This window comes from Oncorhynchus nerka, linkage group LG6, assembly GCF_034236695.1.
Source record: "Oncorhynchus nerka isolate Pitt River linkage group LG6, Oner_Uvic_2.0, whole genome shotgun sequence".
NCBI classification, from domain to species: domain Eukaryota; kingdom Metazoa; phylum Chordata; class Actinopteri; order Salmoniformes; family Salmonidae; genus Oncorhynchus; species Oncorhynchus nerka.
The window spans coordinates 69,722,639-69,738,920 of NC_088401.1; the positions used below are offsets into that span (position 1 = coordinate 69,722,639).

A 16,282-nucleotide genomic window follows, 5' to 3' on the forward strand; every position below is an offset into this window, starting at 1 on the left:
CTCTCTCTCTCCCCTCCCCTCTGTCTCCTCTACCTTGCTGTAGTATTTGAAGACATCAGTGGCAGTGCTGAGATCCAGGATGCCGTAGATAACCAGTTTACAGTAGCCGGCCAGCTGGTTGCGCCGCCGCTGGAGAGTAGCCATCTTCACCTCCTCAACTCCCTCTGCCTCACCTGGAGAAAGAAGTGAGGGAGAGGGAGAGAGATAGCAGGGGGTGAGAAGAGAGAAAGAGATGGCCCAAGTCAGAAGTAGTATAATAAATAGGGAGTAGGGTGCCATTTTGGTGTAAGTAGTGTAGTTATGATGGTTGCCCTACCGGACAGTTGGTCGTCGTCAGGCTCAGTGAAGACATAGTCAAGGAGGAAGGCAGCCATGTCGAAGCGGAGGGAGTCGGAGGGGGGGTGGGCCAGGGGCTGCAAGGTGGGCTGAGACCTCACTGAGCTCACCCCAAACAACAGCAGCATGTCACACAGCAGCTCAAATGCCTACCGAGAGAGACACAACACATCAACACACACTCCAGCACCAGGGTTTGTTCTTAATTCCATTTGATGTTAGTCAAGTCAAATAATAATTTTAAAAAATGTGTTAAAAACATGCCATAAATCACTTCTCCTGCTCAGTTTACTCAGAAGTCATTTGAAAATAGATGACCCTTTTGAGTTATTGAATTAGAAATGTGAGTTTACTTCTTGAATTGACCTCAACCATGTTGAACACACACACATATCAATACCCGCCCCCCACACACACACACACACACTAACCTGGTCCCTGATCTCTGGCTGGCCCACAGACAGGCAGCTCTGACAGACGATGCAGAACGAACGCACCTCCTTCTTCAGACGCTTTACCTCTGCCTTGGAGGGGTGTGTGAAAGAATGGTGCATGGGTACATATGCATTTGCAGATATGTGTGTACATGATGTGTGTGTGTGTGAGAGAGAGAGAGGGAGGGTGAGGGAGAGTCAGGGAGAGAGAGGGAAAGTGAGAGAGGGACAGAGCAACAGATTGAGAACAACGGTGACAGACAGTGACTAAGCAGTACTAAGAAAATTATTTGTCTGTGTTTATGCCAGGGCTCAAGCTTGGGTAAACAACACATGTGAATGCCTAGTCATAACTGTTTGTATGTGTGTGAGACTGAGCCTGCGAGTGTCGCTATGGTGCACTCCAACAGATTGCTGTGTTAATTGCCTGCTGTCCACACAGCTGGTGAGCTGGTAAATATGACAGGTTAGCAGTGCCATGCTTTAAGGGGGGCACCTCAGTGGGTACATAAGGTAGGGAAGTAGGGCCATCTTAACAAGACAGGCAGGCAGTGCCATGCTATGATCACCTTGGTTGGTGTAGAGTTGGCCACCCTGACTTTCTCCCAGAGCACGTGGAACGCTGCACACTTCAGAGCAGGAACCATCAGCTGAAACGACATGGGACAACACTGATGGAGGTTGGTTATTTTACATGACATTTCTTCCTGCAATGTTCAATAGATGTGTGTCAGTCAGTGTGTGTGTACACAGACACACACCTCTTTGTCGATATCTCTGGACTCCACTCCACTCTTCAGCAGCTGAAAGCAGGGTTCAAACAGCTTCCATGAAGTCAGGTCCTTGGCACTGAAAACACACACCTCAGTTTCAGTCTAACACCAATATGGTGCGCGCGCACACACACACACACACACACACACACACACCTGCTGAAGGCTGCAATTCTCGTCAAGGCAGTAGCAGCACTGTACACCTCATCTTCATCAGCAGTGCCCTGAGCACAGAGATAGAGGGAGGGATAGAACATCATCAACATGCTTCAAGAGAGAGTGTGTGTGTGTGTGTGTGTGTGTGTGTGTGTGTGTGTACCTGCAGCAGCTCGTTGAGGTGGGAGCTGAAGCGGTCGGTCAGACTGTCCAGTAGCTGGCTGACGACCAGGTCGGCACGGCCGGAGAAGGTGTACATGTCCTGGCTGAGGGCACACGCCACGCGAGCACAAGCCTCCAAAACACCCGACTCCGTGTGCTTCTCCACGATGCCACACACCTGGGCCAGCAGCAGATCCAGATACTGAAGGGGGAGATGGGGGGGAATAAAGAGAGAAGGTGCACTTGAGTCCAAGTCATGTGACTTGAGTTGACAACCCTTGTGTCATGTTGTATTTTAGCCTACAGGGGGAGCAGCTGTGTAAAGGGTGCTCTCTCTGCCAGCGATTCTCAACTGGTGGGTCAGTTGGGTCAAGGGAGGTATTGAGTGGGAGAATGTAGGAGTAGTGTCCGAGTAAAAAAATCTCTCGTACTCTCTCTCTCTCCTGTCTCTCTCTTTCTCTCTCACCTTCTCCAGTCTACCAGTGCTGCTGTAGGTCTCCAGGTCAAAATGAAGCGGAGCCTTCAGAAGGCAAGTCACTTTCTCCACGTCCGCCGAGTACTGTGTGACAAAATTACAAAACAATTTGAAAAAAGCTTAGAATCAGAAATATGTTCGTAACATCAAATAGCCATGGTGATCAAGTTACACATCCATAAAAAAACCCTATCAATGAAAAAATAACTAACTGTTAAACCAGTCATAAAACATAATATATGAACTATACAGGGCCTTCAGAAAGTATTTAGACCCCTTGACTTTTTCCACATTTTGTTATGTTACACAGTGGCCTCCATCATTCTTAAATGGAAAAAGTTTGGAACCGCCAAGACTCTTCCTAGAGCTGGCCGCCCGGTCAAACTGAGTAATCGTGGGAGAAGGGTCTTGGTCAGGGAGGTGACCAAGAAGATGGTCACTCTGACAGAGCTCCAGAGATCCTCTGCGGAAATGGGAGAACCTTCTAGAAGGACAACCATTTCTGCAGCACTCCACCAATCAGGCCTTTATGGTAAAGTGACCAGACGGAAGCCAGTCCTCAGTAAAAGGCACATGACAGCCCGCTTGGAGTTTGCCAAAAGGCACCTAAAGACTCTCAGACTATGAGAAACAAGGTTCTCTGGTCTGATGAAACCAAGATTGAACTCTTTGGCCTGAATGCCAAGCGGCATGTCTGGAGGAAACCTGGCACCCTACGATGAAGCATGGTGGTGGCAGCATCATGCTGTGGGGATGTTTTTCAGCCGCAGGGACTGGGAGACTAGTCAGGATCGAGGCAAAGATGAACAGAGCAAAGCACAGAGAGATCCTTGATGAGAAACCTGCTCCAGAGTAGAGGTCGACCGATTAATCGGAATGGCCGATTAATTAGGGCCGATATCAAGTTTTCATAACAATCAGAAATGGGTATTTTTGGACACCAATTTTTTAAAACATTTTTTACACCTTTATTTAACAGAACAACAGATTTTTACCTTGTCAGCTCGGGATTCAATCTTGTAACCTTACAGTTAACTAGTCCAACGCTCTAACCACCTGCCTCTCATTGCACTCCACGAGGAGCCTGCCTGTTACGCGAATGCAGTAAGAAGCCACGGTAAGTTGCTAGCTAGCATTAAACTTATCTTATATCAATCAATCAATGATTAACTACACATGGTTTATGAGATTACTAGTTTCTCTCGAGTGTCCTGCGTTGCATATCATCGATGCGGTGCGCATTCGCGAAAAAGGACTGTCGTTGCTCCAATGTGTACCTAACCATAAACATCAATGCCTTTCTTAAAATCAATACACAGAAGTATATATTTTTAAACCTGCATATTTAGCTAAAAGAAATCCAGGTTAGCAGGCAATATTAACCAGGTGAAATTGCGTAACTTCTCTTGCGTTCATTGCACGCACGGTCAGGGTATATGCAACAGTTTGGGCCGCCTGGCTCGTTGCGAACTAATTTGCCAGAGTTTTACATAATTATGACATAACACTGAAGGTTGTGCAATGCAACAGGAATATTTAGACGTAGGGAAACCACCCGTTAGATAAAATACATAATGGTTCCGTATTTCATTGAAAGAATAAACTTTTTGTTTTCGAGATGATAGTTTCGGGATTAGACTATATTAATGACCTAAGGCTCATATTTCTGTGTGTTATTATGTTATAATTAAGTCTATGATTTGATAGAGCAGTCTGACTGAGCGATGGTAGGCAACAGCAGTCTTCATTCAAACAGCATTTTCCTGCACTTCACTGTGCTTCAAGCATTGCGCTGTTTATGACTTCAAGCCTATCCAACTCCTGAGATTAGGCTGGTGTAACCGATGTGAAATGGCTAGCTAGTTTGCGGGGTGCGCGCTAATAGCGTTTTAAACGTCACTCGCTCTGAGACTTGGAGTGGTTGTTCCCCTTGCTCTGCATGGGTAACGCTGCTTCAAGGGTGGCTGTTGTCGATGTGTTCCTGGTTCTAGCCCATGTAGGAGAGAGGAGAGGGACGGAAGCTCAAAGGTATATGAAATACAAATCGTATAGAGAGAAATAGTCCTATAATTCCTATAATAACTACAACCTAAAACTTCTTACCTGGGAATATTGAAGACTCATGTTAAAAGGAACCACCAGCTTTCATATGTTCTCATGTTCTGAGCAAGGAACTTAACTTTCTTACATGGCACATATTGCACTTTTATTTTCTTCTCCAACACTTTGGTTTTGCATTATTTAAGCCAAATTGAACATGTTTCATTATTTATTTGAGGCTAAATTGATTTTATTGATGTATTATATTAAGTTAAAATAAGTGTTCGTTCAGTATTGTTGTAATTGTCATTATTACAAATAAATAAAAACATGTTTTTATTTATTTTTAAATCGGCCGATTAAATCGGTATCAGCTTTTTTTTGGTCCTCCAATAATCGGCACCGGCATTGAAAAAACAATATCGGTCGACCTCTACTCCAGAGTACTCAGGACCACAGGCTAGGGCGAAGGTTCACCTTCCAACAGGATAATGACCCAAAATACACAGCCAAGACAACGCAGGGGTGGCTTCGGGACAAGTCTCTGAATATCCTTGAGGGGCCCAGCCAGAGCCCGGACTTGAACACTTTCGAACATCTCTGGAGAGACCTGAAAAGCAAGGCTTGCCATCGAACCTGACAGCTTGAGAGGATCTGCAGAGAAGAATGGGAGAAACTCCCCAAATACAGGTGTGTCAAGCTTGTAGCGTCATATCCAAGACTCGAGGCTGTAATCGCTGCCAAAGGTGCTTCAACAAAGTACTGAGTAAAGGGTCTGAAACCTTATGTAAATGTGATTTTACATTTGTAATAAATAAGCAAACATTTATAAAAACCTGTTTTTGCTTTGTAATTCTGGGTTATTGTGTGTAGATTGATGAGGATTAAACAATATATATATATATATTTTAGAATAAGGCTGTTACCTAAAACAATGTGGAAAAAGTCAAGGGGTCTGAATACTTTCCCTAGTAAAGTAGCATGTGTTGATGGGTTTGAGTGACAGGTGTGTTAGGATCCATTTCTGGTTTATCATGCAGCGGTATCAATATGCTCTTTGTCACTACCTTGGCCAGTAGTTGGGGCAGGAGGGTGATAAAATGGGTGGTGATGCGTCTCTTGTCCTGGGCTTGGGTCTTCTTATCCTTCATGCTCAGGATCTAAAAAATAAAAATAACACACACACACACCTCTCTCTTGTCAATGCAATTTAGTGACCCTGCAGTCTTTTTCCTGTCTGATGGTTTAGTGTTGTTGGTGGTCACCTTCTTTGCCTGAGCTCTTCCTACAGGCGGGTGTCCTTCAGCTGCCTGTCTGACAGCACACATCATCAACTCTATCAACGCCCCCTCCTCCTCATCCACCAGACCTGACACACAGAGAGGGCGAGGGGGAGGGATGGGGAGGAAGATGGAAGGAGGGATGGAGGGGGGAGAGAATGAGAACGAGGTGAGGGATAGTCGGGGGAGGGAGAGGGAAGAAATAGAGAAGGAGGGAGGGAAAAAGATGAGGGCATTCGAGGAAAGAAAAGCAGGCAAGAAGAAGAGGGGACAAGGGTGAAAGTGAAATTTTTTTACTACTGGTTTACAGCAACAACGTCCATTACCAGTGGTTTACAGCAACAACGTCCATTACCAGTGGTTTACAGCAACAACGTCCATTACCAGTGGTTTACAGCAACAACGTCCATTACCAGTGGTTTACAGCAACAACGTCCATTACCAGTGGTTTACAGCAACAACGTCCATTACCAGTGGTTTACAGCAACAACGTCCATTACCAGTGGTTTACAGCAACAACGTCCATTACCAGTGGTTTACAGCAACAACGTCCATTACCAGTGGTTTACAACAACAACGTCCATCACCACTGGTTTACAGCAACAACGTCCATCACCAGTGGTTTACAGCAACAACGTCCATTACCAGTGGTTTACAGCAACAATGTCCATTACCAGTGGTTTACAACAACAATGTCCATTACCAGTGGTTTACAGCAACAATGTCCATTACCAGTGGTTTACAACAACAATGTCCAATGTCGTTGTTAGGTAAACATTAAACAAACTCTGTACCTCGTCCCTGGTCAGCCTCCTGTACCAGCAGTGATGTCATGGTGTCCCAGTCCCTCAGCTCAGCGCCTGCTACACCCCATAGACTGTCCACCAGGTAGGCCCCGTGCTCATGGAACTGACAGACAGACAGGGGGAGGGTGGGAGATTCAGAGACATCGAAAGGGAGAAAAGAGGGAGAGGAATGAAAGGGACAGTATGTTGTGCTGTTGCAGTATATACCAGGGTTGGGATCAATTTAAATTTAGATCAGTAAATTCTGGAACTAAACATTTTCAATGACCTAATAAACTGAAAAGGAAAAGCTATTTATTTCAAATTTTTTATTAATTAAGCCAGGAAAAAGTGTTTGACCCAGAAACTGTATTGAAAGAGAGACCAGAAAGAGAGAGAGAGAGAGACCAGAAAGAGAGAGAGATAGAGACCAGAGAGAGAGAGAGAGAGGGAGAGAGACCAGAGAGAGAGACCAGAGAGAGAGAGACCAGAGAGAGACCAGAGAGCGAGACCAGAGAGAGACCAGAGAGAGAGACCAGAGAGCGAGACCAGAGAGAGAGACCAGAGAGAGAGACGAGACCAGAGAGAGAGAGACCAGAGAGAGAGAGACCAGAGAGAGAGAGAGCGAGAGAGAGAGACCAAGAGAGAGAGAGAGAGACCAGAGAGAGAGTGAGAGACCAGAGAGAGAGTGAGAGAGACCAGAGAGAGAGTGAGAGAGACCAGAGAGAGAGTGAGAGAGACCAGAGAGAGAGTGAGAGAGACCAGAGAGAGAGTGAGAGAGACCAGAGAGAGAGAGAGAGAAGAGAGAGGAGAGAGCGAGAGAGAGCAAGAGAGGAGAGATGGGAGAGACAGGGGAGAAAGGGCCTACAGCAGCACCTAGATGTTCTGCTGATTCTAAACATCAGCCCCACAGGTATCTTCCACAAAGCTGTGAATGAGCTGAGAAACAAGGCAAAAAGAGCCTTCTATGCCATCAAAGGGAACATATAATTTGACAGACCAATAGGATCTAGCAAAAATGATTAAGAACCCATTGCCCTGTATAGTTGTGAGGTCTGGAGTTCACTCATCAACCAAGAATTCACAAAATGGGACAAACACCAAATTGAGAGACTGCATGCAGGATTCTGCAAAAATATCTTCCGTGTACAACGTAAAACATCAAATGCATGCAGAGCAGAATTAGGCAGATACCCGCTAATGATTAAAATCCAGAAAAGAGACTCCCAAACATTACATAACAAAGCCATCACCTACAGAGATGAACCTGGAGAAGAGTCCCCTAAGCAAGCTGGTCCTGGGGATCTGCTCACAAAAAGACCCCAGAGCCCCAGGACAGCAACACAATTAGACCCAACCAAACCATGAGAAAGCAAAAAGACAATTACTTGACACATGGGAAAGAATTAACAAAAAAACTGAGCAAACTAGAATGCTATTTGCCTGTAACAGTGACTGACCCAAACTTAAGAAAAGCCTTGACTATGAACAGACTCAGTGAGCATAGCCTTGCTATTGAGAAAAGTCACTGTAGGCCAACCTGGCTCTCAAGACAAGACAGGATATGTGCACACTACCCTCAAAATGAGGTGGAAACTGAGCTGCACTTCCTAACCTCCTGCAAATGTATGACCATATTAGAGACATTTCCCTCAGAATACACCCATCCACAAAGAATTTGAAAACAAACCCAGTTTTGATAAGTTCCCATATCTGGGTGAAATACCACAGTGTGCAATCACAGCAGCAAGATGTGTGACCTGTTGCCACAAGAAAAGGGCAACCAGTGAAGAACAACCACCACTGCAAATACAACCCATATTTATGTTTATTTATTTCCCTTGTTACGGATACAGTTATCCTGTGTGTGTGTGTATCCTGTGTGTGTGTTTCTTTTCTCTCCTTCTCCCCTCACAGGTGAAAACCATCACTCCCCAATCAGTCAACAATCAATCATCAATCAGAAGACACACCTCCTCCTACTTCCTATCCTATCACAGTTCCTTCCCCATGGTTTAAAAACCCCATCATTTGTTTGTTCTAGAGCTCAATCTCGAGCTCAATCTCTCTGTAAATGCCATGTCTGTAGGTCTCTGTGTTTCACTCTCGCTTTGTCTTAACCTCTCTTTTGTTTAAGCACCTCATAGCACTTTGTCATCACCTGTGAGTATTGTTTTGGTTATGGTGTTTGTTTGTTGCTGGTGGGAAAAGGGGAAACCAAGACAAGTCGCCCATGGGCATACACTACCCGTAGGTGAACTTTGTTAAATACACTAGTTAGAACTGGGCGGACCACCCACTGTATTTTTGGTTAGTTAGTTAGCTGTTGTTAAAGTAGGCTAGTCTAGCTTAGGGGTGTTTTTGAATACTTATTGTTTCTTTCCTTGGGTCCAGCTCAGCCCCTTTTCCTGCTCCCCCCATTACCGTGTGTTTATAAATAAACCTAGAGTTTGACGGTAGATTTCTGTTGTCGTGGTTATTTCGTGCACACTTTTACTTTGTCACAATAATAATTTGCATGAGTTATGTTACGGGTCTCATTACCATCCCCCCTAGACTGTCGGGCCAAAAGGGATTCGTAACACCCTTGTACTTTAACTATCTGCACATAATATGACCTTTGACATTTCTTTATTCTTTTGTAATTTTTGTGAGTGTAATGCTTACTTCTCAATTTTATTGTTTATTTAACTTTTGTTAATTATCTTGTTCACATGCTTTGGCAATGTTAACATATGTTTCGGATGCCAATAAAACCCTTAAATTTAATTGAGAGAGACAGGAGAGAGAGTGCAGCATATTTCTTCAATTCAATTTGCTTTACTGGCGTGACATAACAATGTACACTACGGTTCAAAAGTTTGAAGTCACTTAGAAATGTCCTTGTTTTCCATGAAAACATCCATGAAATTAGTTGCAAAATGAATAGGAAATATAGTCAAGATGTTGACAAGGTTATAAATAATGATTTTTAATTGAAATAATAATTGTGTTGACTGTGCTGGCCACTCCATTACAGACAGAATACCAGCTGACTGCTTCTTCCCTAAATAGTTATTGGATAGTTTGGAGCTGGTCATTGTCCTGTTTTAGGAGGAAATAGGCTCCAATTAAGTGCTGTCCACAGGGTATTGCATGGTGTTGCCAAATGGAGTGAAAGTCTTCCTTCTTCAAGATCCCTTTTACACTGTACAAATTTCCCACTTTACCACCACCAAAGCACCCCAGACCATCACACCATGCTTGACAGATGGTGTCAAGCACTCCTCCTGCATCTTTTCATTTTTCTATGTCTCACGAATGTTCTTCTTTGTGATCCGAACAACACCTCAAACACTTTTTTCTAATCTTCCTCTGTCCAGTGTCTCTGTTCTTTTGCCCATCTTAATCTTTTATTTTTATTTGCCAGTCTGAGATATGGCTTTTTCTTTGTAACTCTGCCTAGAAGGCCAGCATTCCGGAGTCTCCTCTTCACTGTTGACGTTGAGACTGGTGTTTTGCGGGTACTATTTAATGAAGCTGCCAGTTGAGGACTTGTGAGGCGTCTGTTTCTCAAACTAGACACTCTAATGTACTTGTCCACTTGTTCAGTTAAGCACCGGGGCCTCCCACTCTTCTTTCTATTCTGGTTAGAGACAGTTTGCGCTGTTCTGTGAAGGGAGTAGTACACAGCGCTGTACGAGATCGTCTGTTTCTTGGCAATGTCTCGCGTGGAATAGCCTTCATTTCTCAGAACAAGAATAGACTGATGAGTTTCAGTTTCTGGCTATTTTGAGGCTGGAATCGAACCCACAAATGCTGATGCTCTAGATACTCAACTAGTCTAAAGAATGCCCGTTTTACTGCTTCTTTAATCAGCACAACAGTTTTCAGCTGTGCTAACATTATTGTTAGCTTGGTGTGCAGCTTGGTTGGTCTGTCAGACTCTGTCCCTCATCTTATTGCAGGCAGCAATGTAGTGCTCTTTACCTCACTCTGGATGTAAAAGGAGACCAGCAGGTTGAAGAAGGCGGCCCGGCGACTGCCCATGTCTGCCTCCTGTGGCTCGCTGCTCATCGCACTACACAGTCTGACACACAAGATAGATTGATATTTTTAAGTGATAGTGGTAGGGATGGCTAGAGGATAAAGGGATATCATGTGGGACAGAGAGAATGGAGAGCGTTAGAGATGGTTTAAGGATGGAGAGATGACTGACTTGTGGTAGAGGAAAGCACCAGCAGCAGATGCCAGGCCTCTGCGGGAGGCAAACACCAAAGGATACACATGGCTACACTCCTCCTCGGACAAGCCTTCCTCTGTCCTTCTGCACACACACACACACACACATTATTTACAGAGTAAATGCCACACACTTGCGCATACGCATCAATCTACTACCTGTGTGAACCAAAAAATAAACATACAAGAAATTCACATAGCCACAACACAGTTACACGCATTCACACACACTATAGAATGTCATAACGGCAAGCACTTGCTGGCAGACGTTCACACACACACACTCACTGTTGGAGGAGCAGCAGCAGCTCGACAGCTTCCACCGCCACGTCTGGGTCCTTGTCTAGCACCATGCAGAGCATCCTCTCCTAAACAGAATCACACAACACACACACACAAAGACAACAGAAAGGATGGAGCTGTCCAATTTCACTAAGCCAAGGAATAAACAGCCCATGCAACACATGGGGCTTGAAGGGGTTTATGAAGCCATTTGAACTGACATGTTTGAGAATTGACTATTAGCCATCTGTTCTAGACACAAACAAAACCTGCAAACTGCAATACGTACAGAGTTAAAATACCACAAATTAGGGTTGTCACGATACCAGTATCGTGATAATCGGAATTATTGCGGCAAGGAAACAAAACATGAAGCAGATTTTTTTTCTTGAAGAAAACAGTCCTAATGTTAGAAACAAACAGCATTATGTTGTCACCTAGAGTCACATTAGTTTAATTGGCAAGCTATAGCACCCACAATATACAGTGGGGCAAAAAAGTATTTAGTCAGCCACCAATTGTGCAAGTTCTCCCACTTAAAAAGATGAGAGAGGCCTGTAATTTTCATCATAGGTACACTTCAACTATGACAGACAAAACGAGAATTTTTTCTCTCCAGAAAATCACATTGTAGGGTTTTTAATTTATTTATTTGCAAATTGTGAATGTTGAACGGTTTAAAGGTCTTACTCACATCGGCTGCGGAGAGCGTGATCACACAGTCATCCGGTACAGCTGGTGCTCTTATGCATGTTTCAGTGTTACTTGCCTCGAAGCGAACATTGAAGTAGTTTAGCTCGTCCGGTGGAGCCGGTGTAGTACGATTCAATATTAGTCCTGCATTGACTATTTGCCTGTTTGATGGTTTGTTGGAGGGCATAGCGGAATTTCTAATAAGCTTCCGGGTTAGAGTCCCACTCCTTGAAAGCAGCAGCTCTAACCTTTAGCTCAGTACGGATGTTGCCTGTAATCCATGGCTTCTGTTTGGGGTATGTACGTACTTACAGTCACTGTGGGAGGGGACGTCATTGATGCACTTATTGATGAAGCAAATGACTGATGTGGTGTCCTCCTCAATGTCATCGGAGGAACAACGGAACATATTCCAGTCTGTGCTTGCAAAACAGTCCTGTAGCTTAGCATCGGCTTCATCTGAACACCTTTTTAATTGATTTGAGTCACTGGTGCTTCCTGCTTTAATTTTTGTTTGTAAGCAGGAATCAGGAGAATAGAATTAAGGTCAGATTTGCAAAATGGAGGGCGAGCTTTCTATTTAAAAAAAAATTGAAATGTATTTTCACCTTTATTTATTTAACCAGGTAGGCCAGTTGAGAACAAGTTCTCATTTACAATAGCGACCTGGCCAAGATAAAGCAAATCAGTGCGACACAAACAACGGAGTTATACATAGGATTAACAAACGTACAGTCAATAACACAATAGATGTGCAAATGTAGTAAGATTAGGGAGGTAAGGCACACGTGCTGCGGGTGTGTGCTGCTATGGTGACCAGTGAGCTGAGATAAGGCGGGGCTTTACCTAGCAAAGACTTATAGATGACCTGGAGCTAGTGGGTATGACGACAAATATGAAGCGAGGGCCAGGAAACGAGAGCATACAGGTCACACTGATGGGTAGTTTATGGGGCTTTGGTGACAAAACGGATGGCACTGTGATAGACTGCATCCAATTTGCTGAGAATAGTGTTGGAGGCTATTTTGTAAAATGACATTGCCGAAGTCAAGGATCGGTAGGATAGTCAGTTTTACGAGAATATGTTTGGCAGCATGAGTGAAGGATGCTTTGTTGCAAAATATGAAGCCAACTCTTGATTTCATTTTGGATTGGAGATGCTTAATGTGAGTCTGGAAGGAGAGTCAGAACCATTCAGAGTAGTGATGCTGGACGGGCAGGCAGGTGTGGGCATCGATTGGTTGAAGAGCATGCATTTCGTTTTACTTGCATTTAAGAGCAGTTAGAGGCCACGGAAGGAGTGTTGTATGGCATTGAAGCTTGTCTGGAGGTTTGTTAACACAGTGTCCAAAGAAGGGCCAGAAGTATACACAATGGTGTTGTATGCATAGAGGTGGATCAGAGAAACACCAGCAGCAAGAGCGACATCATTGATGTGTACAGAGAAAAGAGTCGGCCTGAGAATTGAACCCTGTGGCACCCCTATAGAGACGGCAAGAGGTCCGGACAACAGGCCCTCCGATTTAACACACTGAACTCTATCTGAGAAGTAGTTGGTGAACCAGGCGAGGCAGTCATTTGATAAACCAAGGCTGATGAGTCTGCCGGTAAGAATGTGGTGATTGACAGAGTCGCAAGCCTGGTCCAGGTCAATGAAGACGGCTGCACAGACGCATTTTATCGATGGCGGTTATGATATCGTTCAGGACCTTGAGCATGGCTGAGGTGCACCCATGACCAGTTCGGAAACCAGATTGCATAGAGAAGAAGGTACGGTGGGATTCAAAATGGTCGGTGATCTGTTTGGCTTTTGAAGACTTTAGAAAGGCAGGGTAGGATAAATATAGGTCTGAAACAGTTTGGGTCTAGAGTGTCTCACCCTTTGAAAAGGGGGATGACCGCCGCAGCATTCCAATCTTTAGGGATCTCAGACGATATGAAAGAGGTTGAATAAGGGTTACAACAACTGCGGCGGAAAATTTTAGAAAGACAGGGTCCAGATTGTCTAGCCCAGCCGTAGAATAATGCTTTTTAAAATTCTTGATTATCGTAGATTTATCGGTGGTGACAGTGTTTCCTAGCCTCAGTCCTGTGGGCAGCTGGGAGGAGGTGCTCTTATTCTCCATACACTTTACAGTGTCCCAGAACTTTTGGGAGTTTGTGCTACAGGATGAAAATTTCTGTTTGAAAAAGATAGCCTTTGCTTTCCTAACTGCCTTTGTATATTGGTTCCTAACTTCCCTGAAAAGTTGCATATCACAGGGGCAATTTGATGCTAATGCAGTACGCCACAGGATGTTTTTGTGCTGGTCAAGGGCAGTCAAGTCTGGAGTGAACCTATATCTGTTCTTAATTCTAATTTTTTTGAATGGGGCATGCTTATTTAAGATGGTGAGGAAAGCACTTTTAAAAGAACAGCCAGGCATCCTCTACTGACGGGATGAGGTCCATATCTATCCAGGATACCCAGGCCAGGTCGACTAGAAAGGCCTGCTCGCTGAAGTGTTTTAGGGAGCGTTTGACAGTGATGAGGGGTGGTCGTTTGACCGCGGACCCATTATGGCAGGCAATGAGGCAGTGATTGCTGAGATCCTGGTTGAAGGCAGCAGAGGTGTATTTAGAGAGCAGGTTGGTCAGGATGATATCTATGAGGGTGCCCGTGTTTATGGATTTAGGGTTATACCTGGTAGGTTCCTTGATAATTTGTGTGAGATTGAGGGCATCTAGCTTAGATTGTAGGATGGCCGGGGTGTTAAATCCCAGTTTAGGTCACCAGTACAAATTCTGCAGATAAATGGGGGGCAATTAATTCACATATGGTGTCCATGGCACAGCTGGGGGCTGAGGGGGGTCTATAACAAGCGGCAACAGTGAGAGATTTACATGATTTTTAAAAGTAGAAGCTCAAACTGTATTGGCACAAACCTGGATAGCATGACAGAACTCTGCAGGCTAACTCCACCCCCTTTGACAGTTCTATCTTGGCAGAAAATGCTGTAGTTGGGGATGGAAAATTCTGGTGGCCTTCCTAAGCCAGGATTCAGACATGGCTAGGACATCAGGGTTGGCGGAGTGTGCTAAAGCAGTGAACAAAACAAACTTAGGGAAACTTCTGATGTTAACATGCATGAAATAAAGGCTTTTACAGTTCCAGAAGTCAAGAAATGATAGCGCCTTGGGAATAGGAGTGGAACTAGGGGCTACAGGGCCTGGGTTAACCACTACATCACCAGAGGACCAGAAGAGGAGTAGAATAAGGGTACAGCTAAAGGCTATAAGAACTGGTCATCTAGTGCATTGGGGACAGAGAATAAAATGAGCAAATTTCTGGGAGTAGTAGAATAGATTCAGGGCATAATGTACAGACAATGGTATGGTAGGATGTGAGTACAGTGGAGGTAAACCAAGGCGTTGATTGACGATGAGAGAGGTTTCGTCTCTGCAGGTACCAGTTAAGCCAGGTGAGGTCTCCGCACGTGTGTGGGGTGGGACAAAAGAGCTATCAAAGGAATGTTGAGTGGGACTAAGGGCTCTACAGTGAAATAAAACAATAAGAACTAGCCAAGACAGCAGTAGACAAGGCATATTGACATTAGAGCGAGGCATAAAGCAATCACAAGTGTTGATCAGGAGAGCTAAGACAACAACGGGTAAATGGCAATGAATGGGCAGAGCGGGTCAGTTAGGTACATACAGGACCTGAGATCGAGGCTGGGGCCGACAGGTAAACAAAATGAGGTACTGTGTTATTGAAACAGTCCAGGGGGCATCGGCTTTGTAGCAGAGTGATCATAGGGTCAAAAGAGCAGCAATAAGTGAGCCAGGGTACCGTTCGGTAGTCACTACTACGCTAGGCGAGCAGGGGACACAGCGTTCAGAAAAGCTAGCGGGCCAGGGCTAGTAGATGGTTCTTCAGCGACATCGTAACAGAATAGCCCGTTGAGACCACATCGGGCGATCACGTCCGCAGTCCAGTCGTGATGGATCAGCAGGGCTCCGTGTCGACAATAAAGGGTCCAAGCCAGTTGGCAAAGGAGGTATTGTAGCCCTAGAATTAGCTGGTATATGAGCCTAGCTCGAGGCTAGCTCAAGGCTAGCTGGTGCTTGCTTCGGGACAGAGGCGTTAGCTAACAGTAGCCACTCGTTTGTAGCTATCTAGCTGCAATAATCCAGAGCGGCAGGAATCTGGTGATGTGGTAGAGAGAAGCAGTCCGATATGCTCTGGCTTGATATCGCGCTGTGCAGACTGGCAGGTATTGTCCGAGCTAAGTCTGGCTGGTGACCGAGAAAAAGGTGAAGCCCGCTAGCCGTGGCTAATAAAGACAAGTAGATAGTTAGCTGGCTAGCTCCTGATGGAAGTTCCAGTTATCAGGAATAAAAATAGCAGACCCGTACCACATTGGGTGAGGCGGGTTGCAGGAAAGTATATTTTGTTTGTAGATAGAATGTGAGATTAAGATATATACGAAAAAGACTGGCTATTTACACGGGACAAGACACGGTTTAAGACAAAGAGAAACGCTACGCCATCTTGGATTCTAATGTATACGTCTCTATGTGTGGAATAAAGGTGGTCAATAGTTTTTTCCCTCTGGTTGTATATTTAACATGCTGATAGAAATTGGGTAAGACGGATTTAAGGTTC

General features: G+C 44.7%; 1 protein-coding gene across 1 annotated transcript in view; it reads right to left on the reverse strand.

The window, feature by feature from the left end:
* LOC115130900 (cohesin subunit SA-2) overlaps positions 1–16,282 on the reverse strand; it is a 40,231-nt gene that overhangs the window by 10,044 nt on the left and 13,905 nt on the right. Inside the window, exons 10-23 of the mRNA XM_029662474.2 lie at positions 10,951–11,030; positions 10,640–10,747; positions 10,411–10,510; positions 6,451–6,565; positions 5,642–5,745; positions 5,444–5,536; positions 2,328–2,420; positions 1,863–2,063; positions 1,700–1,767; positions 1,532–1,619; positions 1,340–1,420; positions 768–860; positions 317–485; positions 34–173 (exon numbers count right to left, since the gene is read on the reverse strand). Of these exons, the coding sequence (XP_029518334.2) occupies positions 34–173; positions 317–485; positions 768–860; positions 1,340–1,420; positions 1,532–1,619; positions 1,700–1,767; positions 1,863–2,063; positions 2,328–2,420; positions 5,444–5,536; positions 5,642–5,745; positions 6,451–6,565; positions 10,411–10,510; positions 10,640–10,747; positions 10,951–11,030 (1,533 nt within the window). The remainder of the gene's footprint in view (positions 1–33; positions 174–316; positions 486–767; positions 861–1,339; positions 1,421–1,531; positions 1,620–1,699; positions 1,768–1,862; positions 2,064–2,327; positions 2,421–5,443; positions 5,537–5,641; positions 5,746–6,450; positions 6,566–10,410; positions 10,511–10,639; positions 10,748–10,950; positions 11,031–16,282) is intronic.